Source organism: Oncorhynchus gorbuscha, linkage group LG05, assembly GCF_021184085.1.
Source record: "Oncorhynchus gorbuscha isolate QuinsamMale2020 ecotype Even-year linkage group LG05, OgorEven_v1.0, whole genome shotgun sequence".
In the NCBI taxonomy this organism is placed as follows: Eukaryota; Metazoa; Chordata; class Actinopteri; order Salmoniformes; family Salmonidae; genus Oncorhynchus; species Oncorhynchus gorbuscha.
The window spans coordinates 78,274,402-78,298,845 of NC_060177.1; the positions used below are offsets into that span (position 1 = coordinate 78,274,402).

The following is a 24,444-nucleotide window of genomic DNA, read 5'->3' on the forward strand; positions in this document are numbered from 1 at the left end:
TCAGTTGAGCAGTGAATTTCAAACACAGAAATCAGGGAGGTTTTCCATTGCCTCGCAAAGAAGGGCACCCATTGGTAGATGAGAAAGAAAATAAAGCATACATTGTGAATATACCTTAGAGCATAGAAAAGTTATTCATAACACTTTGGATGGTGTATCAATACACCCAGTTACTACAAAGATACAAGCGTCCTCCCTAACTCAATTGCCGGAGAGGAAGAAAACCACTCAGAGATTTCACCATGAGGCCAATGGTGACTTTAAAAGAGTTACATTGTAGTCCCCGTGCTGTGTACGAAGACCAAACAAACATGTATACCAAACACAGGGTTGAGACCCAAATAAAATAGCGAGGAGTACCTTGATTAAATACACAATCGCACAATGATTATCACATGGGACGAGACCCGGAATTATCGGCACAATACACGTGGCATGAAAGCCAAAACACAGCACAGGTACTCACACGACCAACGGACATTGGAACAATAAATCGTCAGGACAACGGTGAACAAAGGGCACACTTATACAATTACTAATCAATGGGAATAGGGGCCAGGTGTGCGTAATGACAGTTTTGGAGGGATCCGTGACAAGAATACAAATATTACAAAACATGTATTCTGTTTGCAACAAGGCACTAAATGAATACTGCAAAAAATGTGGCAGAGCAATTCACTTTTTGTCCTGACAACAAAAGTGTTGTGTTTAGGGCAAATCCAATACATTACTGAGTACCACTCTCCATATTTTTAAGCATAGTGGTGACTGCATCATGTTATGGGTATGCTTGTAATCATTAAGGACTTGGGAGTTTTTCAAGATAAAAATAAATGGAATGGAACTAAGCACAGGCAAAATCCTGGTTCAGGGAAACCTGGTTCAGTCTGCTTTCCACTTGACACAGAGATTAATTCACATTTCAGCAGGACAATAACCTAAAACACAAGACCAAATCTACAATGGAGTTGCTTATCAAGAAGAGAGTGAATGTTCCTGAGTGGCCGAGTCACAGTTTTGACTTAAATCTACTTGAGAATCTATGGCAAGACCTGAAAATTATTTTCTAGCAATGATCAACAACCAATTTGACAGTTTGATTAATTTTTTTAATAAATGGGGATACGTTGCACAATCCAGGTGTGGAAAGCTCTTAGAGACTTACCCAGAAAGACTTACAGCTGTAATCGCTGCCAAATGTGTTTCTACAAAGTATTGACTCAGAGATATGAATACTTATGTAAATACTATATTTCTGTTTTTAATTTTCAACACATTTGCAAACATTTCTAAAAACATGTTTTCACTTTGTCATTATGGGGTATTGTGTGTAGATGGGTGAGAATTTTTTAAATATTTAATCCATTTTTAATTCAGGCTGTAACACAACAAAATGTGGAATAAGTCAAGGGGTATGAATAATTTCTGAAGTCATTGTAAATAAAATACAAGTTTATTTGTCACGTGTGTCGAATACAACAGGAGACCTTACAGTGAAATGCTTATTTACAAGTCCTTAAACATCAATGCATCAAGCAGTTAAGAAAAATAAGTGTGAAGTAAAAAATTGAAAATAAAAATGTTAAGTTACAAATAATTAAACAGCAGCAGTAAAATAACAATAGCGAAGATATATACAGGGGGTACCGGAACAGAGTCAATGTGCGTGGGCACCAGTTAGTCGAGGTAATATGTACATGTAGGTAGAGTTAAAGTGACTATGCATAGAGAATAACCAGAGAGTAGCAGCAGCATAAAAGAGGGGTCAGGAGTCTTATGGAATGTGGGTAGAAGCTGTTAAGAAGCCTTTTGGACCTAGACTTGGCGCTCCGGTACCGCTTGCCATGCGGTAGCAGAGAGAACAGTCTATGACAAGGGTGGCTGGAGTCATTGACAATTTTTAGGGCCTTCCTCTGACACCAACTGGTATAGAGGTCCTGGATGGCAGGAAGTTTGGCCTGAGTGATGTACCGGGCCATACGCACTACCCTCTGTAGTGCCTTGCGATCAGAGGCAGAGCAGTTGCTATACCAGGCAGTGATGCAACCAGTCAGGATGCTCTCGATGTTGCAGCTGTAGAACCTTTTAAGGAGCTGAGGACCCATGCCAAATCTTTTCAGTCTCCCGAGGGGGAATAAGTTTTGTCGTGCCCTCTTCACGACTGTCTTAGTGTGTTTGGACCATGATAGTTTGTTGGTGATGTGGACACCAAGGAACTTGAAGCTCTCAACCTGCTCCATTACAGCCCCATTGATGAGAATGAGGGCGTGCTCGGTCTTCCTTTTCCTGTAGTCCATAATCATCTCCTTTGTCTCGAACACGTTGAGGGAGAGGTTGTTGTCCTGGCACCACATGGCCAGGTCTCAGACCTCCTCCCTATAGGCTGTCACATCGTTGTTGGTGATCAGGCTTATCACTGTTGTGTCGTCAGCAAACTTAATGATGATGTTGGAGTCGTGACTGACCATGTAGTCATGAGTGAACAGGGAGTACAGGAGGGGACTGAGCATGCACGCCTGAGGGGCCCCGGTGTTGAGGATCAGCGTGGCGGATGTGTTTTTACCTACCCTAACCACCTGGAGGCGGCCTGTCAGAAAGTCCAGGATCTCGTTGATGAGGGAGGTGTTTATTCCCAGGGTCCTTAGCTTAGTGATGAGCTTTGAGGGCACTATGGTGTTGAACGCTGAGCTGTAGTCAATGAATAGCATTCTCTCATAGGTGTTCCTTTTGTCCAGGAGGGAAAGGCAGTGTTGAGTGCAATAGAGATTGCATCATGAGTGGATCTGTTGGGGCAGTATACAAATTGGAGTGGGTCTAGGGTTTCTGGGATGATGGTGTTGATGTGAGCTATGACCAGCCTTTCGAAGCACTTCATGGCTACAGACGTGAGTTCTACGGGTTGGTAGTCATTTTGGCAGGTTACCTTAGTGTTCATGGACACAGAGACTATGATGGTCTGCTTGAAACATGTTGGTATTACAGACTCAGTCAGGGACAAGTTGAAAATTTCAGTGAAGACAGATGCTAGTTTGTCAGCGCGTGCTCGGAGTACACATCCTGGTAATCCGTTTGGCCCTGCGGCCTTGTGGATGTTGACCTGTTTTAAGGTCTTACTCACATCCGCTAAGTAGAGCGTGATCATAACAGTCATGTTACTTGCCTCGAAGTGAGCATAGAAGTAATTTAGCTCATCTGGTTGGCTTGTGTCAATGGGCAGCTTGCGGCTGTGCTTCCGTTTATAGCCTGTAATAGTTTGAATGCCCTGCCACATCCTACAAGCGTCGGAGCAGGTCTAGTATGATTCAATATTAGTCCTGTATTGACTGCTTGATTGTTCGTCGGATGGCATAGCGGGATTTTTTATAAGATTCCAGGTTAGAGTCCCGCTCCTTGAAAGCAGCAGCTCTACCCTTTGGCTCAGTGCGGATATTGCCTGTGATCCATGGCTTCTGGTTGGGGTATTTACGCACGGTCACTATGGGAACCGTACGTGACGGATTTGGACGAATATCCACCTTGTTGGATCATATTTGTTGAATGTGCGCCAATCCGGTCAATGGAACGTCTGTGTTCCATTGACCTTTATCGCATCTACTGTATGGGAAAAGACCCATTCAATATGTGCAGTGATTTGTTGATACAAATCAACTGACATTCCACTGCATGAGCCACATCAATTAACATCATTTGAATGAAAATTCTACATTACCAAAGAAACTATTGCATCACAATACCAGGCAGCCATTGTGGGTGTACATATGGCTTTACCAGTCATGGGTGCACTTGCCAGGGTAATTGCCAGGGTTAGAGATTCCAAGCCCGTTCTATTCATTCTAGGCAACCGGAGACTCGAATGCAACAACAGGTTGTGAAGAGTCCATGTTACCGCAGAAACGGACTCAACCACACAAATGCCAGGCTGTCCCGTCTTCAGCCAGCTGTGTTTCAAAAAACAAAGCACATGACATTCTTCATCCATAAGCATCGGTTACACAGTTATACGGTAACTGTGCCAGCTCTACCGGATTAGACTAGTGGTAGTAAATAGTGTGTGCAATGTGTAAGGTCCTGACCTGACCTCTGCATCGTTGGGAAGGGCTTCTTAGTAAGCATTTCACATAAGAAAGGCTACACCCATTGTACGCATGCGCGCGTGTGACAAATAACATTTAATTTGACAGAACCGAAGGACAAATTCATTCCCAGTGTTGAATGACAGTGGGCTCCTTCAATGAACGTTCAGTTCCATTTATGTTCTAGTTCCCTTGGCCCTTAACCCTTCAAATGTTCCCCGATGTGAACCATTGAGACCATTAGGTAACTAACTATATTAGGTACTGAGCCAAACGCCCAGCTGCAGGACCAAAAGCAGAGCTATAGGTAAAACTATCACCATAATGTCCCCACGTTAATATAAGCCAAAGCAATCCTGTCCTTTCCCTGGGCAGCACCGTGAGGTGTCAGACAGGTCAGTGACCTGACTCCTTCTCACAATCAGGATGCAAACACTGTTTTATACTGAGCAAAAATATAAAACGCAACATGCAACAATTTCAAAGATTTTGCTGAGTTACAGCTCATGTAGGAAATCTGACAATTTAAATAAATAAATAAATTAGCACCTAATCTATTGATTTCACATGACTGGGCAGGGGCGCAGTCATGGGTGGGCCTGGGAGGGCATAGGCCCACCCACTTGGGAGCCAGGCCCAGCCAGTCAGAATGAGTTGATCTCCCAAAAAAACTGCTTTATTACAGACAGAAATACTCCTCCCCCTCTGACGATCCCGCAGGTGAAGAAGCCGGATGTGGAGGTCCTGGGCTGGCATGGTTACACTTGGTCTGCGGTTGTGAGGCCGGTTGGATGTACTGACAAATTCTCTAAAACTTCATTGGACGTGGCATGTGGTAGAGAAATTAACATTGAATTATCTGGAAACCGCTCTGGAGGACATTCCTGCAGTCAGCATGCCAATTGCACACTCCCATCAAAACTTGAGACATCTGTGGCATTTTGTTGTGACAAAACACCTTTTTTGTGGCCTTTTATTGTGGCCTTTTATTGTCCCAAGCACCTGTGTAATGATCATGCTGTTTAATCTGCTTCATGATATGCCACACCTGTCAGGTGGATGAATTATCTTGGCAAAGGAGAAATGCTCACTAACAGTGATGTAAACAAATTTGTGCATTACATTTTAGAGAAACAAGCTTTTTGTGAGTATGGAACATTTCTGGGATCTTTCATTTCAGCTCATGAAACATGGGACCAACACTTTACATGTCACGTTTATATTTTGTTCAGTGTAGTAAGAGATGTCACAAATTATAACATTGCCTAACACGCTTTTTCGGATTATTGTAAACGGGATATGATGTTTATATGCATTAACTCACAAACAGAATAGTTGAATATCCAGAATAATAAGGGGATCTTGCTGTGCGTGTAAACGTGGTCAGTGTTATCCTGAGAAAGTACGTGCACGTGGTCAGAGGATAGGGAGGTGTTCTTTCAGGTCTGTGCTTCACACACTGCCAATGCAAAACTAACAGGCTGAATTACCAGGTAGGTAAACTGGATTAACTTGATATCAAGGGAGGATTGTTGACTCTGAAAGATCCATTGGTTAGCCAAAACAAACATCATATCCATTTCTCCTCAGAAGGACATGGCGATAAGAGATCTTTATCCTTCCACTGAAACAAAGAGCACACTGAGTGCACCGGGCTAACACAGGCGTACTTGGAAATACACGTCAGACTGTTTCCAGCACACATGCTTTAGGCTGTGTGTTAGCCAGGTGTGTGTGTGTGTGTGTGTGTGTGTGTGTGTGTGTGTGTGTGTGTGTGTGTGTGTGTGTGTGTGTGTGTGTGTGTGTGTGTGTGTGTGTGTGTGTGTGTGAGATACTGAGAAATGCTCTGTCCTGCAATCAGAGTGAAACAGGGGACTATGGGAGGAAGAGCTAGCTATGTGTTGCCCAGTTCCTCCGTAGTAATGTCATTGTTAGTATTTTGGGGGATTATAAAAAGGGACCTGGTGATAAATTGTCTTTTAGTAATAATGAGATGTTCCAAGCAGCTGTAACATCTGTTAGTGCGCTTTAAGCAAACATCAATGACGTACGCATGGCCGTAGCATTCACACGGTACTATTCTTCAGAGTGTATTTGGTCTCATTGTAAACTACTTAGTGGGGGTCATAGACTTAATATTTTTCATAGCTAGGGCCAGTAGTTTTTTTACTGGTCATGTGAGCTGAGCAGGAAAAACTCTGGTCTGATCAGTCCAGTCTACTTATAGCCTGAGTATGTGACCTCAGCTGACTAGGAAAAACTCCTGGCTTTACTCACAGACGATTAATGAACACAGAAAGAATGATCTACACTGAGTGTATAAAACATTAAGAACACCTGCTCTTCCCATGACATAGACTAACCAGACAAAATATATGATCCCTTATTGATGTCACGTGTTAAATCCACTTCAATCCGTGTAGATGAAGGGGAGGAGACAGGTTAAAAAATAATTTTTTAAAGTCTTAAGACAATTGAGACAAGGATTGTGTATGTGTGCTATTCAGAGGGTGAATGGGCAAGACAAAATATTTAAGTGCCTTTGAACGGGGTATGGTAGAAGGTGGTGGGCTTTTCATGCTCAACCGTTTCCCATGTGTATCAAGAATGGTCCACCACACAAAGGACATCCAGCGAACTTGACAACTGTGGGAAGCATTGGACTCAAGATGGGCTCATGCACTGACGAATGGAGGCTGTTCTGAGGGTAAAAGGGTGGGGGGGGGTGCAACTCAATATTAGGAAAGTGTTCTTAATGTTCTGTACACTCAGTGTATGTTCCATGCAATACATATGTTGCTACAACTTAAAGCTGTGATCACCAACCTTTTTGAAGTCGAGATCACTTTGTGAGTCAAAATTACAAGCCGAGATCTCTCGTCATTCTTTTTAAACATGAACCCACTTAAAAAAAGAGTACTGTAGTAATGAGGTGTGCAGTAGGCTATAGGCCCAAAACATTATCACAGCATAATGGCTTTGCTTGAATTTCCCTGCCAATGCATTCTTCTCAGTCAGACCATTTGTTTTAAATAATATTTCAACATTTGAGGTAGGCTATATGAGGTAGGCTATATGAGGTAGGCTATATGAGGTAGGCTATATGAGGTAGGCTATATGAGGTAGGCTATTCCAGTTGAAGCTTCGGCTACAAGACCATGGTGCTTGCCTGCGGAGCTGTGAGGGGAACGGCACCTCATGGCCCTACACCCAAACAAGGGCAGGTAGGCTACTATGAGGTAAAACTGGCTATGGTGGAACAAACTCCCTCACGACGCCAGGACAGCGGAGTCAATCACCACCTTCCGGAGACACCTGAAACCCCACCTCTTTAAGGAATACCTAGGATAGGTTAAGTAATCCCTCTCAGATGCACTAGTTAAGCTATATGAGGTAGGCTATATGAGGTAGGCTATATGAGGTAGGCTATATGAGATAGGCTATATGAGATAGGCTATATGAGGTAGGCTATATGAGGTAGGCTATATGAGATAGGCTATATGAGGTAGGCTATATGAGGTAGGCTATATGAGGTAGGCTATATGAGATAGGCTATATGAGATAGGCTATATGAGATAGGCTATATGAGGTAGGCTATATGAGGTAGGCTATATGAGATAGGCTATATGAGGTAGGCTATATGATCACACCGGTAATGTATCAGTTGTTGCATTACTTGTGAGGCACATCTGAGAGATCATACATATAAATCCTTTCCTTTTTTATTTTACTGGGTGGAGGGAGAGAGCAGCAGACTAAGGGTCAGCCTCTCAACATCCCCTCTACCTTTCCTCCACTGACACTGACCAAAAGGGGACACAGTCTTCCAGCTGATGGTGAAACTCAAGTCACATTATTTCTGCCTCGTGCACAAATTAATGTTGTTATTCCTATGACCAGAGAAAGTGAAATATTCCTCTATATAAAGAAGACCCAAACTGCTAATAATAACAACGCAAGCCTATGGATCCACTTTCTTACTCATTCATTACAGCTGCAGTGCTGCAAGTAGGAAGAACGCACATTTTGTGGCTTATAAAAGGGTTGAATACAAAGTGTTGACAGTGATGAGTAACAACTTAAACTGATTCATAAAAACAGCATCTTTTTGCTGTATTCGTTGACCATCTCTCTCGTCATGGTTTTAAAAGTTTAGAAATCTCAGTATTAGCTTTGCTGTAACTTTCTTTTACGCCTGCTACATTGCTGCAGACACGGTAATCTGAGCCAGCTGATTGGCCAGTGATAGGTCTATAGTGCACTTGATTTGCTCGCCACGGGCCCGCCAGAAAGCCAGTTTGTACCTTCAGACATATGAAATGGTTCAAGGAATGCCTTGGTTAGTGACCACTGACTTAAAGCATAGTTTGGTACAGTGACAATGACCTCTGTTTTGGTGTTGTTAAGTTGTGTGATTTTTTTTATTTATTGAGATCACACAGTCAAAATAAAGACCGATAACAGGCTTTACACTCTGTTACATGACATACTTTAGACAAATCATGATCAATATATCAAACATCAAAAATGTACAGAGTAACAAAATAAAAATAGTAGTTTCATCAACCGACTCCAGGGAATTGATTCTGAACACAATGGCCTGAGCGTAACAGGTTGGATCTCTTCACGCGTGTCTTGGCAACCAATGGTGATGTTAGAAATAGCGTCTGTCTGAGGGCTCTAGCTGTCGGTCTGTTAACGCAGGCTTGCCGAGAGAGGCCTTTGACAGAGGTGGTCAGACCGGCCCCTGACCTCACAACCTCTGAGACCTGATGCTTATCTCTCTTACAACACTGTGTCTGTGTGTGTGGACATGTCTAACTATTCTTGTGGGGACCAGAAGTCCCCACAGGAATAGTAAACAAACAACAATTTGACCAACTGGGGACAACTGCCTTCAACTGAAATGTGTCTTCCGGGAGGTGAAGGGGAGGGCTGCCTTAAATCGACATCCACGTCTTCGGCGCCCTGGGAACAGTGGGTTAACTGCCTTATTTCTAGGGGGTTTAGAGTTAAGGTTACAGTTAGTGTTAGAATTATGTTTATGGTTTTAGGCTCCCGAGTGGCGCAGCGGTCTAAGGCATTGCATCTCAGTACTAGAGGCGTCACTGCAGACCCTAGTTCGATTCCACGCTGTATCACAACTGGCTGCGATTGGGAGTCCCATATGGCGGTGCACAATTGGCCCAGTCGTCCGCGTTAGGGTTTGGCTGGGGTAGGTCGTCATTGTAAATAAAAATGTGTTCTTAACAGACTTGCCTGGTTAAATAAATAATAAGGTTAAGGTAAAGTATAGGTTAGGGAAAATAGGATTTTGAATGGGACTGAACTGTCAGCTGTACAAGATTGTACAGGTAACGTTTAGCTCAGGTAACTGAGCTAAACGACTACCGCCCCGTAGCACTCACTTCCGTCATCATGAAGTGCTTTGAGAGACTAGTCAAGGACCATATCACCTCCACCCTACCTGACACCCTAGACCGCCTCCAATTTGCTTACCGCCCAAATAGGTCCACAGATGATGCAATCTCAACCACAATGCACACTGCCCTAACCCATCTGGACAAGAGGAATACCTATGTGAGAATGCTGTTCATCGACTACAGCTCGATTCAACACCATAGTACCCTCCAATCTCGTCATCAAGCTCGAGACCCTGGGTCTCGACCCCGCCCTGTGCAACTGGGTACTGGATTTCCTGACGGGCCGCCCCCAGGTGGTGAGGGTAGGTAACAACATCTCCTCCCCTCTGATCCTCAACACTGGGGCCCCACAAGGGTGCGTTCTGAGCCCTCTCCTGTACTCCCTGTTCACCCACGACTGCGTGGCCATGCACGCCTCCAACTCAATCATCAAGTTTGCGGACGACACAACAGTGGTAGGCTTGATTACCATCAACGACGAGACGGCCTACAGGGAGGAGGTGAGGGCCCTCGGAGTGTGGTGTCAGGAAAATAACCTCACACTCAACGTCAACAAAACTAAGGAGATGATTGTGGACTTCAAGAAACAGCACAGGGAACACCCCCCTATCCACATCGATGGAACAGTAGTGGAGAGGGTAGCAAGTTAAGTTCCTCGGAATACACATCACAGACAAACTGAATTGGTCCACTCACACAGACAGCATCGTGAAGAAGGCGCAGCAGCGCCTCTTCAACCTCAGGAGGCTGAAGAAATTCGGCTTGTCACCAATAGCACTCACAAACTTCTACAGATGCACAATCGAGAGCATTCTGGCGGGCTGTATCACCGCCTGGTACGGCAACTGCTCCGCCCTCAACCGTAAGGCTCTCCAGAGGGTAGTGAGGTCTGCACAACGCATAACCGGGGGCAAACTACCTGCCCTCCAGGACACCTACACCACCCGATGTTACAGGAAGGCCATAAAGATCATCAAGGACATCAACCACCCGAACCACTGCCTGTTCACCCCGCTATCATCCAGAAGGCGAGGTCAGTACAGGTGCATCAAAGCTGGGACCGAGAGACTGAAAAACAGCTTCTATCTCAAGGCCATCAGACTGTTAAACAGCCACCACTAACATTGAGTGGCCGCTGCCAACACACTGACACTGACTCAACTCCAGCCACTTTAATAATGGGAATTGATGGGAAATTATGTAAATATATCACTAGCCACTTTAAACAATGCTACCTTATATAATGTTACTTACCCTACATTATTAATCTCATATGCATACGTATATACTGTACTCTACATCATCGACTGCATCCTTATGAAATACATGTATCACTGGCCACTTTAACTATGCCACTTTGTTTACATACTCATCTTATATGTATATACTGTACTTGATACCATCTACTGTATCTTGGCTATGCTGCTCTGTACCATCACTCATTCATATATCCTTATGTACATATTCTTTATCCCCTTACACTGTGTATAAGACAGTAGTTTAGGAATTGTTAGTTAGATTACTTGTTGGTTATTACTGCATTGTCGGAACTAGAAGCACAAGCATTTCGCTACACTCACATTAACATCTGCTAACCATGTGTATGTGACAAATACATTTGATTTGATTTGATTGTGTGTGTACATGTTTAAATATACTTCTGTGGAATTAAGAATAAACTAACAAAAATTTGACCAACTGGCGACATTTTGTTAGTCCCTACAAGGTCAAATGCTATTTCTAGGGGGTTTAGGGTGAAACTCTTAAGGATCCACCCCTTTATTTCAATTTCTGCCTGATGCTCAGGCACTGAAGCAAGGATATGCATTTTCTTGGTACCATTTGAAAGGAAACACTGAAGTTCGTGGAAATGTGAAAGGAATGTAGGCAAATATAACACAATGGATCTGGTAAAAGATCATACAAAGAAAATAAAAAACGTTCTTTCGTATTTTTTTGGTATCATCATCTTTGAAATGCAAAAGAAAGGCCATAATGTATTATTTCAGCCAAGGTGCAATTTAAACGTTGGCCACTAGATGGCAGCAGTGTATGTGCAAGGTTTTAGACTGATCCAATTAACCATTGCATTTCTGTTAAAAATGATGTATCAAGACTGCTCAAATGTGCCTAATCTGTTTATTAATAACTTTTTCTGTTAAAAATGGTGCACTCTCCTCAAACAATAGCAAATGTATTCTCTCATTGTAATAGCTCATGTAAATTGGACAGTGCAGTTAGATTAACAAGAATTTAAGCTTTCTGACAATATTAGATGTGTCTATATCCTGGGAAATTTTCTTGTTACTTCCAACCTCATTCTAATCACATTAGCCTACGTTAGCTCAAGCATCCCGTGGAAGGGACACCAATCCCGAATACATTTTCTAAGGTTAGTTTTGGAGAGTGAGTGAAAGAGGGGGGGGGGTTACTCTCCTGTATGGGTAAGTGTCAGGTGTCACAATTTTCCTGTTCTATAAATATACCACACATGAAAAGTGATAAAAAAATTGCATTGTGACAGCTGAGGGCACACTGGGTGACGTACGCTATACATCTACAAGAGAGGAACAGAACAGTCCACCAGCACTAGGCCTACTGCTCTGAATCCTCCAAAAGGAACAAATGGTACAGACTAAACCTTTGACCTGATCCAATCTTAGGTCAAAAAGATCAAATAGGGGGCACTTATATTTGCCCTGTTTCACACCTGTACATAACCTCTACAAGTGTGTGGTGAAATGGAAACTCCCTTGGAAAGTGAGGTCATGAAATGGGATCACCCAGATAATACATTAAGTTCGTTGTAAGTTGAGGGTACGTACATTTTTGGTTTCCCATTGGTTCTGGGAAAAAGCCATACGTTTCCTGACCGTTTTTAACGGTGTCAATTTAGCCTGTTCTGGGAACATACATGTCTAGGTTGCAGGGACATTATGAGAACATTTTACCATGGTTTTCTGAAAGTTTTCCTGGGAGGTTTTATTAACATTCTGAGAAAGGAAATTCAGAGTTATTTTAAGGTAATTAAATCACGTTCTGAGAACATGTTTCATTTAGGTTAACTGTTTTGAACTCTTAGCACTGATAGGACACATGGAAATGTATTTGCTTAGGCATTAATCATGCAAACAAATTCCTTTTTTGATTGTGACATGGCATCAGTGAGATTCAAACCTACGATCTTCTGTTCCTTAGTCCTGGAATTAGTCCACTGCGACACCAGGACAGAGCAGGCATTCCATGTTTTTTTGTGCGTTTAAAAAAAGAAACTCATACAAAGCTCTTCATTTCAGTCTATTCAGACAGACCCCATTTCAAAGAAAACAAGGCACAGCCAACACACCTGGACACACTAACCAAGACAGCGGATATTACGTTTTGTTGATGCTGACATTCTGAACGTTACTCATTTTTTCTTGTGGTTTTTATGGGAAGTTTTAGATTTCTCTGAACAATTTGAAAACATTTTAAATAGAACCATGAGGAGACCTGTAAGAAACATTATGCTGAAGTACTGAAAATCCCACCTACGAAAAACATGGTTCTGAGAACATTATGTGCTAGCTGGGCAGCCATTATTGACAGCACAGCACTCAGAAATTAGGGCTAAGGTGGGCAGATTGTTTTACAAAGTCAGTTCACGGATTCGAACTAGTAACTTTTTGATATCTGGCCCAACGCTCTAAACACTAGGCCGCCTGCTGCCCCAGGATAGGACTGATTCTGTCCAAAAGGCTATTGTCCCCAACACACACAAACAGACAACCATCAAACCACAACACACAAATAAGTGCACAGCTCACGCGCATGGACACACAGACACACAAAATGACTAAATCAAAGATAGTCGCCTCACACAGCAATTCCGGAAACAGGGTTAAAGTGATTACGATGGCCCTCTCTAGGCTCTTCACTTCCTCTACAGCTGTTCTCCATATCCTTTCCTGTGTGTACACACACACACACACACACACTTCCTCTGTCTGAATGCTCAAATCCTCTTCTCTCTATGAAAGCTCATCCATCCTCTTTCTTCTATCAGAGTTCACCCTCTCTTGGTTCATCAACCTCTCCTCTCCTGGTTCACCCTCTCTCCTCTCCTGGTAGACACCATCACCTATCCTCTCCTGGTTCACCCCCTCTCCTCTCCTGGTAGACACCATCACCTATCCTCTCCTGGTTCACCCCCTCTCCTCTCCTGGTAGACACCATCACCTATCCTCTCCTGGTTCACCCTCTCTCCTCTCCTGGTAGACACCATTACCTATCCTCTCCTGGTTCACCCCCTCTCCTCTCCTGGTAGACACCATCACCTATCCTCTCCTGGTTCACCCTCTCTCCTCTCCTGGTAGACACCATCACCTATCCTCTCCTGGTTCACCCCCTCTCCTCTCCTGGTAGACACCATCACCTATCCTCTCCTGGTTCACCCTCTCTCCTCTCCTGGTAGACACCATCACCTATCCTCTCCTGGTTCACCTCCTCTCCTCTCCTGGTAGACACCATCACCTCTCCTCTCCTGGTTCACCCCCTCTCCTCTCCTGGTAGACACCATCACCTATCCTCTCCTGGTTCACCCTCTCTCCTCTCCTGGTAGACACCATCACCTATCCTCTCCTGGTTCACCCCCTCTCCTCTCCTGGTAGACACCATCACCTATCCTCTCCTGGTTCACCCTCTCTCCTCTCCTGGTAGACACCATCACCTATCCTCTCCTGGTTCACCCTCTCTCCTCTCCTGGTAGACACCATCACCTATCCTCTCCTGGTTCACCCCCTCACCTCTCCTGGTAGACACCATCACCTATCCTCTCCTGGTTCACCCGCTCTCCTCTCCTGGTAGACACCATCACCTATCCTCTCCTGGTTCACCTCCTCTCCTCTCCTGGTAGACACCATCACCTCTCCTCTCCTGGTTCACCCCCTCTCCTCTCCTGGTAGACACCATCACCTATCCTCTCCTGGTTCACCCCCTCTCCTCTCCTGGTAGACACCATTACCTATCCTCTCCTGGTTCACCTCCTCTCCTCTCCTGGTAGACACCATCACCTCTCCTCTCCTGGTTCACCCCCTCTCCTCTCCTGGTAGACACCATCACCTATCCTCTCCTGGTTCACCTCCTCTCCTCTCCTGGTAGACACCATCACCTATCCTCTCCTGGTTCACCCCCTCTCCTCTCCTGGTAGACACCATCACCTCTCCTCTCCTGGTTCACCCCCTCTCCTCTCCTGGTAGACACCATCACCTATCCTCTCCTGGTTCACCCTCTCTCCTCGTAGACCCCATCACCTCTTCTCTCCCCTTTCCTCTCCTGGATTGCCCCTCCCCCCTCCCTTCTCTAGGTTCACCCCTTCTCCTCCCCTCTCTTGGTTCACCCCTTCTCCTCCCCTCTCTTGGTTCACCCCTTCTCCTCCCCCTCTCCTGGTTCACCCCTTCTCCTCCCCTCTCCTGGTTCACCCCTTCTCCTCTCCTCTCCTGATTCGCCCCATCTCCTCTCCTCTCCTGATTCGCCGCATCTCCTCTCCTCTCTGATTCGCCCCATCTCCTCTCCTCTCCTGATTCGCCCCATCTCCTCTCCTCTCCTGGTTCGCCCCATCTCCTCTCCTCTCCTGGTTCGCCCCATCTCCTCTCCTCTCCTGATTCGCCCCATCTCCTCTCCTCTCCTGGTTCACCCCATCTCCTCTCTCTCCTGGTAGACCCCTCCTCTCCTGGTTCTCTCCTCTCCTCTCCTGGTTCATCACTCCTCTCCTCTCCTGGTTCGTCTCCTCTCCTCTCCTGATTCGATCTCCCTCCTCTCCTGGTTCGCCCCATCTCCTCTCCTCTCCTGGTTCGCCCCATCTCCTCTCCTCTCCTGGTTCGCCCCATCTCCTCTCCTCTCCTGATTCACCCCATCTCCTCTCCTCTCCTGGTTCGCCCCATCTCCTCTCCTCTCCTGATTCACCCCATCTCCTCTCCTCTCCTGATTCACCCCATCTCCTCTCCTCTCCTGGTTCATCTCCTCTCCTCTCCTGGTTCGCCCCATCTCCTCTCCTCTCCTGGTTCGCCCCATCTCCTCTCCTCTCCTGGTTCGCCCCATCTCCTCTCCTCTCCTGGTTCGCCCCATCTCCTCTCCTCTCCTGGTTCGCCCCATCTCCTCTCCTGGATCGCCCCCCTCTTCTCTCTTGGTAGACCCCCTCTCCTCTCCTCTCTTGGTTCACACCCTCTTCTCTCTTGGTAGACCCCCTCTCCTCTCCTCTCTTGGTTCACACCCTCTTCTCTCTTGGTAGACCCCCTCTCCTCTCCTCTCTTGGTTCACAACCTCTCCTCTCTTGGTTCACAACCTCTCCTCTTCTCTCCTGAATCGCTCCCCTCTCCTCTCCTGAAACGCTCCCCTCTCCTCTCCTGAAACGCTCCCCTCTCCTGGATCACTCCCCTCTCCTCGTTCGCCACCCTCTCCGGGTTCACACTCCCTCTCCTCCCCTGGTTCACCCCCTTTCCTTTCCTCTCCTGGTTCTCCCTCTCTCCTGGTTCTCCCACTCTCCTGTGTGATTAATGGATACAGAACACAGTCAGATTGTTTGTTCATCTGAAGAGAGTAGTGTTAACTGCCTGGTCATGCACTGCTGAAACCAAACACATCTGAAAGTCCAGTGTCACTGCTGCAGTATGCCAAATATCACACAAGACATTCCCTCTCAGGAAAAATAACCATGGTAATTTGATATTTGGAATATATGGTAGTGATCTTCTAAATAGCTAATTCTGTTGTGCCTTCCCCTGTCCTCCACTCTCTCTCGCTTTGTATGCCAACATTCTCATACAAGTATCGGACTTGCAACCCTCTTCTCCTTAATATACCCTTTCTGTGTCGTGCTGGGGGCGCTAAAATTAGTGATGGATCTGGGGCATACCAAGGGACTCAGGAATACCAAAAACAGCCTTTAATAGATAACTCTGATAAGGTCTGGGAACTGGGAAAACAGCCCAAATTTAACAACTTTTAGAGGCCACTGGGTCAATGTCTACCCCTTAACTACTACATGTTCATTCCCTTTTCTGGTGTGTGTGTGTGTGTGTGTGTGTGTACACAGTGAATGTACACAAGCCAAACTCAGAGATGAGTAGTCCTATAGATATTGATAATTTTCCACTTCAAACATTAAATATTCATTGGGTTTGTCTAAAGAGATTCAACATAGATGCACGGACAGACACTAAAATAACAAAGACAATTCTCCTACACAAGGCAACACATGACAGCACAAAGTATAGAACCATAGCTACCCTTCAGATTCATGAGTGTGGGGGATTGTTCATGAGGGTGGGGGCTTGTTCATGAGGGTGGGGGCTTGCTCTGTAGCTATGTGTGAGCGACAGCTAGTATGTAAAACATTTCCGTATTTTTCTCTGTGTCCACACAAACAAACAGAAGCACAGAGAGGAAATGGGCTGACCTGGGCCTCTCAACTATTCTTTCATGGATGGGATTCTCCTCCCATTAACGATCTTCAGTTGTCTCCTGAATAAAACTCCTCAGCATTATGTCATGGCTCAGCCCTCTGAGAGAAGCACTGAGGGAACACACTCCAGCCTGCACACACAAATGCACTGCATAGTGGATCCTGCCAGATCAGTCACCATGGAAGTCAGGACAAGAGAGGTAATAAGCTTTTTAGGAAAAACTACTGCAAAGTAGCCAATGATGTCTGAAACAGACATGAATCTTTAGGGAGCATAAATCCAGTTTTTTTTTCTCATGTGGCTTGCTGAGACTTGTGCTATAACACGATCGAGCAGCATTTTCTCACCTTACAACAAAGGCTCCTCACAAAGTAAGCCTGAGGTGAGATCCATCCATATTTCCTTTGTATTATTATATATATATATTTTTTAACTCTTCATTGTTGGGAAGGGCTCGTAAGCAAGCCTTTCACGGTAAAGTCTACATCTGTTGTATTCGGTGCATGTGACAAATAAGAAAAAACCTGTAGCTAGATAGTGCATAGTCGACAATCTAACCACAGTTCTCTGGAGCGTGCATGGTGCTTGCAGTACTACAGTAGTTGGATTCCTGCATGGGCCACATATACTATACTGAATGTGTTGACTGTGCATCTACTACCATTTTACACTTTGCGGGTATATTTTTAAGACAAAATCACTCTCACTTGCAGTAATAACTACTATCCAAATGTTTATTAAGGATTTTTTTTTACCTCTCTACCATGATAGGGTTTTTCACACACCCTACACCTTCCAGCACCCTACACCTTCCAGCACCCTACACCTTCCAGCACCCTACACCTTCCAGCACCAGCAGCAATGTTCCCTCTAAACTGCGCGGCCACGCAGCAGCCCAGAGACTGCTGCACAGAGCCCAGAAGAACTATCAGCCAAGGAGAGAAGCATGAGATTTAACTTCACTCAACTTCGTAGAGTTTTCCCTGTTAGTTAACACTATCAACGTTTCCCTTTACTGTGGCAATTGGGATGGAATCATCTCATTATTAGCCACTTCCCATTCAACATACCAAAACAAAAATAACTATGCAAGAGATTTTGCTGTAGGCAGAACACATCAGAGTAGGATTCTACTGAGTACGACTCAGCCCGTACTCTACACAGACCGGTGCAGCATAACCAATTAAAGCTGCAAAAGGCCTATATGCAAATAGACCATTCCCATATACAGATCTGTGCCATACAGCTGTGGTCTTGAGTAGTTTAGCTTGTTTTGAGATCAAAGCAAGAGCTGCATGTAGCCTCGTGTGCACATTTTGTTTATATCCTTTGCTAGTTAGTGAGTTATTAGCCCAGTTAGGTAAAGGGGATGTGTTGTATTTTGAGACGGTCTTGAATAAGCTAAGTAGCCAATAGGCAGAGGGAAGCATAATTTGTCTGATTCTCTGTAATAATGGTATGGGAATAATAGTGCGTTTTATTTTGTTAAGTGGTTTCTTGCATCAAACAACAAAAAAAACATTTTCAGTCACCACCTTGTCTGAAGGACAAGTGGGTAAACAGGTTAATGCCAAGCCCTGCAAGTTTTTCCTTAAAAGGCTCATGGAATGCAGGCCTACATTGAACACCACACATTGGCTGGAAGTTGCACAGAATTTTCAATGTTCAAGTTCGCGCTCAGCAGACCGGAAATTTGCTCAGTACCCCAAAAGATTTGAGGGAACATTGACCAGCAGGCATCTCCGATTACCTAAAACTGTCCTTTTCCAATATTGTTAGAATGTATTAGTAATAGTCTCGTAATGTTCAACTTCCTTCGTGGGCACTGCCAGTATAACCAATGAACCACTCAGCACAAGTCAGCTGACAAGACATGGTCACACCGTAGTGAGTCAGCTATAGCATGCAGGACTACATCAGGTTTAGTGACAGAGTTAGTGGCTCACACTATTTCACAATGCCCAGTGCCCACTGTGTACCCTCACTCTTTTACTCTGTCTGTCTTGTTTTCCTTCAAAACCATCTTAAAGATCGATCATCTTGTCTGTGTCTATCTCATTACATATTGCTGAAGTAAAACCCACTGATTCAGCAAACAGCCATATTATCTTGTGCCTGGGAATAAATGGTGATTAACATTCCAATAGCATTCATCTGCATAGATGTAACCGCCATTTAACTAGGCAAGTCAGTTTAGAACAAATTCTTATTTACAATGACGGCCTAGGAACTGTGGCAGAACGACAGATTTTTACCTTATCAGCTCGGGGATTTAATCTAGCAATTTTTCGGTTACTGGCCCAACACTCTAACCACTTGGCTACCTGCCGCCCCAAAGTGGCAGGTACCTGCCGCCCCAGGTCAGAGGTAGCTGTTGGCTTTAGAAAGACAGCTGCCATTTTCTCACCATGTTTCTCCTCAGTTCACCTCAGTAGAAGTGAGGGGAATGCTTGTCTGTGTTTGTGACCTTTCAATGACAGACAGATGGTGTTGTTTGTACTACAATGTTTGGTTTATTGTCTGTTTTGCTAGTTTAAGATAAAGCCCTAAAATCTGCATGTTTGTTTTCATCAGACGATCCATCAATTAATTCCTTTTCCTCTATTCGAGAAAACTTCTCTCAGTTTAAGAACATGTTCGCATTTCATTCTAGATATAACACTCGTCCCTTCATTCTAGAACATTTGTTCCTTCACTCTAGAACACCTTTTATTCTAGAACAGAGGTTGAACAAGACAATTGCCTCAGGTAAGAGGAGGCCATCCATCCAACGTAGTTTGGTTACCAACTTCCTCGATTAAAAAAGGGCAACAGTATCTGAAAACAGGGAAGACATGGATCGGCAATGCTATTCTCTTAGCCTGTTCTGTTGGCCAACAACGGAGGCATGAATCTAAAATCGCAGGCTGGCACCTAGGCTACAATTCTGTTGCTACACGTCTGCTATCCCAACAACACATCTGAATTCAACAACACACTTTTCCCTTTACTCTCCTTCATTTAAACCGCTGATGACGTTCGTTCAGGTGGCTTGGGTTCCACGGCTGCTGCCAATGTGACAGTTGTGAATGGGGAAGCGCGTACACACACATGCAGGCATCATGAGCACAGGGTCTACTGCAGGATGTTGCCCTCGTCAGAGCTAAGATTACACACACACACAGGAATTCACACGCTCCTTACACACACGTAATGGAGATGCCTCCCTTCCACAGCTCAGCGAATAGAAGAAGCATATCTCAGAGGAAATGCTTCCTAAAAAAATCAAGAACAAGTGACGCTTAGTATTTTAACAGGAAGAAACACTGCTGCCCTCGCTGTTCTAGAACTCTTCCAGGGTCGTCTGACATGTAAAACACTTCTGCTTTCACATTGATGAAACTAGCATTTAAGGCACAATGCGGATGCTCAACTTCCAGTTACTTTGTCTTCTCAAGACGTTTTGGAGGACTGAGGGGAAAGGTCTTTGTGAGTGCAAAGGCACAAAATGCAGAGGAACAGGACAACAAGCGGAGTAATTGTGTGTTTTAATTCAAATGGACTGTTTGTACTTTCCCCATTGTTACAAGAGAAGTAGAACTTTTGGATTGCACCTTTAATATTTCTATGTTCGACACGTCAGCATCTTCCAACACTGTGGGCTGTGACTGGTAATATGAGCTGTTAGGTGATCCTCAGCAGAGATGAGATGGCTGAATGGAGGTTTGGATTTCACTGCATCATCCCCTCAGCATCCTCCACAAAAACAAGAATACTGGACACCAGGGAGAAACGGAGGGAGATTTCCTGATTCTGAATTATACTCAGGTCTTACTAGCTACTCTGTTTGTTGGTATTTGAGACAGAGCAGGTGAGATACACTTCCTGGAATCTCAACTGTGATGTCATCAAAGGTCCTCTTCAGCAGGCCTGAATAAGCACTACTCCATCCTCTGGCCCCTTAACAAATCCTCCCTTGTGATCACTTACCTTACATGACTGAATTGGCTAACGTGAAGCTGCGCTTAGACCAACTCAGTCGTGTCAGATTAGTGATGATTACTTACTTCAAAAGGAATAAAGGAGAACAGAGGGATGCATTTACCAAGTACTGGAATAGGGCCTCTCTCCCTGGTCAGCTCTGCAGAAGTCAGGGGATATTGATGGCTTTTTATTTCTCTGCTTGGCTACAGTTCACTTTATTCCATTTATTTGGGAAGTGTGAGGACGCTGGCGTAAACACTGGGATCTGAGTGGAAACTGGGCTTTCCTGTTGTCTCTCTGACTCTGGGAGCATTCGGACAGGGAATGAGGATCTCTCCGTTCAGCCTTGGCTGAGACACACTTGCATAAACAAACAGGAATATGTATGGTTCTCTCTTCTCCATTCACATTCTCACTATGTCCCTGTGCTGTGACCTCAACCAGCCTCGGCATACAGCGCAAGTACACAGCACACATACACACAGATAGGAGCATCCCTGTACACCCCAGACTTTGACAGAATCTCACAGGCATTCATTGAACCTTTGGCACTGTCAGTTACGGCCCCTAGTCATTCTAACATTTCCAGACAGAATCTAAACAACTAAGCACTCATTAGACTCGATACACAACACACTCCAATCAGCAATGAATCACAAAAGATAAGTTGACAGTTGATCACTTGTTATGGAGCCATCTTCAACGAGATCTTATAAATAAACCATCAGCTCTTCACAGTTCAAATCTCTGTTGATCATGTCTGCCTTTTCACTATCAACTCTGAGCAAAAAGCAACAGTGAATCCACTGATGACCAATGAAAACCCCTTTCAGTTTTTGGGATGTACCAGCCCATGGTTTACACACTGTTGTACCAACCCAACCCGTACTATGCTGGCTCGGGTATAGAGCAGCTGGGACAACAAGGATCTGTCATGGGTCGCCATGTCATCTTCTTATTCCATACAATTTAAAGGGACACCACCAAAAAATGACTTCAAAATAGATATGTTACTTTCATTATCTTGCACATATCTGAACATATGACAGTTCCATGTTATTCAGATTAGAGAACACTATACCACTCCTGGACCCGCAGTGGTTCACATTCATGACTAAACTATTTTATATTTTTGGATCACCTGAGGACTGGTTACCAAATACAGTACCTGTGCTGTAGAGACTGTTTGATGCTCTGATTTTCTTTGGAATCATCTGTGATCTGGCAGTTTTTATTTGACACTAGTAGGCTGGTTTCAAGCTGCATCTCAAAACAACGAAGGACCCTTGTATGGCAGCGGTACACTGACTTCAAACATCCGTCTCTTTCTCTCCGTCTGTCCTATCTTTGACCCAGAGTGCAGCCAATCCATAAGTATGTCATTATTACTGTGAGATAACCACTAGGCCAGCCATAGGAACACTGCCTTCTCCTGCGTCACTGCTCAACTCCACAGAGAGCCTGTAGCCACATTACACCATGCACAACTCTGTGTGTGTGTGTGTGTGTGTGTGTGTGTGTGTGTGTGTGTGTGTGTGTGTGTGTGTGTGTGTGTGTGTGTGTGTGTGTGTGTGTGTATCTAACTGTGCATTTCTCAGAGAGAGAGGAACACAGCCTTCTCAGTTTTTTAAATGTATTCAGATAGACGGGACGCTGTATCTTATGGCATTAACAAGACATAAGAGCCATAACATTCTCATTATTTTATGGCAAAAACACGACATAAGAGCCATAACATTATCATTAGTAACGTACTGCAATGCCAATAATTTTATCAGTTTGGATCCTTGGTCGAGTCTGAAGTGAAGGGATAGGCCTATGTGCACGTGAAAGGATATTTCCTTAAAGATTAATGAAGGTCAATAACTCAACAGCTCCGAAACTCTCCACCTGCCGAACACGCAGATTATGACCTAACACAAACAGACCGTAAAAATGAAATTGACAGAACCGAAGTGCCCAATCACACGGTTGTTTGGGGTGTCGAAGTTTAAAAAAGGCTGCATTTTGCTGCACGGAGACCACCATAGCATTTAGATTCCGATCACGTCATAGATCATCATAAAATGTGCCACTGCCAACTGTAGCATATGATCATCAGACCAGAGTTTGACCCCAGTTCTAGTCATACTGTCTGAACATGTCGAATATTGCGAAAGAATGGTTACGGTTTCACTGGTGGGCTCTACTACAGTCTAATCATAATCACGCAGAAAACAATTCGTTAAACCAAACGTAAAGCTGATGTGCGGGGTTATTTTTTAAATTACATTTAGAGGGACCTTTGTTCTCAAACGTAGGGACTGTCAAACGATTTTAACCTACAGGCCTAAACATACATAGGCTAGATTGGACATCCATTGAGCTAGGAATGGATACATTTAAGGGTTTAAAATCCTATCATAAGCAATAAAACATGTGGTTTGGTGATGATGAAGGTGGTGGTGTATGGTATAAAGTAGATTTTAGAGCAGCACAGCATCTATAAATATCATGTTCAGAGACAATTTAGATTGCATCACTGTAGCATTCAACACAAAACGGAATTCGAACCCCATTCTACGCGTCAAAATGGTTCATTCATTTTATTAGGCTGTTTGAAGACCTACCTTCTCTTGCTTTTAACAGTACCGTATTGGCCACAATATTCTCCAGCTCCATCTAAAATCCTTTGATTTTGCTGAATAGATGCGTTGTTGTTTTTACGTCGGCACAGCAACACCTTGCTCTTCACGGCTAAATTGCTTTTCGTTTTACTCCAAATCCGAATCAAATGTATACATTTCAAATTCCTTGAAAGTCTATACGGCTATCGAGGAAATCCTTGTAATATTAACTAGGGCATGGTTCATATTGTCGGCTCTGAATACAGCGTCCGGAGGGCATTTCCATTCCAATTCCGGAGACTGTTGTGTTTCGTGCGAAATTTGGTGCGGAATCAAAGAAGGATAGGACTGTTGAGCCATCAATACATCCCGAAACAGCCCGAGACCTCGGCAAGACCTACATCCTTTGGTAACGCATTCGTAACAGCGGCTGAAGCACAGACCAGTAGCACTGGTGGGAGTTGGTGAAGTGTACTAGACTCAACGTGCTCCACCTCTTGGTGCGTAATAAAAAATAAAAAAAGGGCTGGGTTTTTTATCTTGGTTGTAATGTTTGGCGGAGCTCTAAGCGGTTTCACCCGTGGTTCTGGTCAATATGTCGGTTACATTTGGATGTGTACAGTGTGCAAAGTGTACAGTCTATGGAAGTCCAATGATTTATAGTAAGAGTTCGCAAATCTTGATCCACCAAGTTGGTGGTTCCAATATTCCATTCCATCGCCCGTGGAACACACAGCCAGTCGGAAGGGGCGTGTTCATATCTGGCCCATGACGTATGCGTTGCTGAGTATGCCTGTCTGGCTGTCAAAGACATCTGATAGCGGCACATTCTTGCCATCCCCTCCCAATGCAATGCCAAGCGGTAGAACTGAAGATGAAAGACCTTGGGAGAAAGAATGATATTGATAAAGGTGATGTTCCCCATACATAGGCTATT

At 44.4% G+C, this 24,444-nt stretch overlaps 1 protein-coding gene across 2 annotated transcripts in view; it reads right to left on the reverse strand.

Moving 5' to 3' along the window:
• The window catches only part of LOC124036540 (G protein-coupled receptor kinase 5-like), a 57,884-nt gene extending 33,654 nt beyond the window's left edge, over nt 1-24,230 (reverse strand). Inside the window, exon 1 of one of the 2 annotated variants that reach the window (XM_046351247.1) lies at nt 23,511-24,230. In XM_046351247.1, the coding sequence (XP_046207203.1) occupies nt 23,511-23,562 (52 nt within the window). In that variant the 5' untranslated portion in view covers nt 23,563-24,230. The remainder of the gene's footprint in view (nt 1-23,510) is intronic. The other variant, XM_046351246.1, reaches the window with a different exon arrangement.
• Nucleotides 24,231-24,444: the final 214 nt, after the last annotated feature.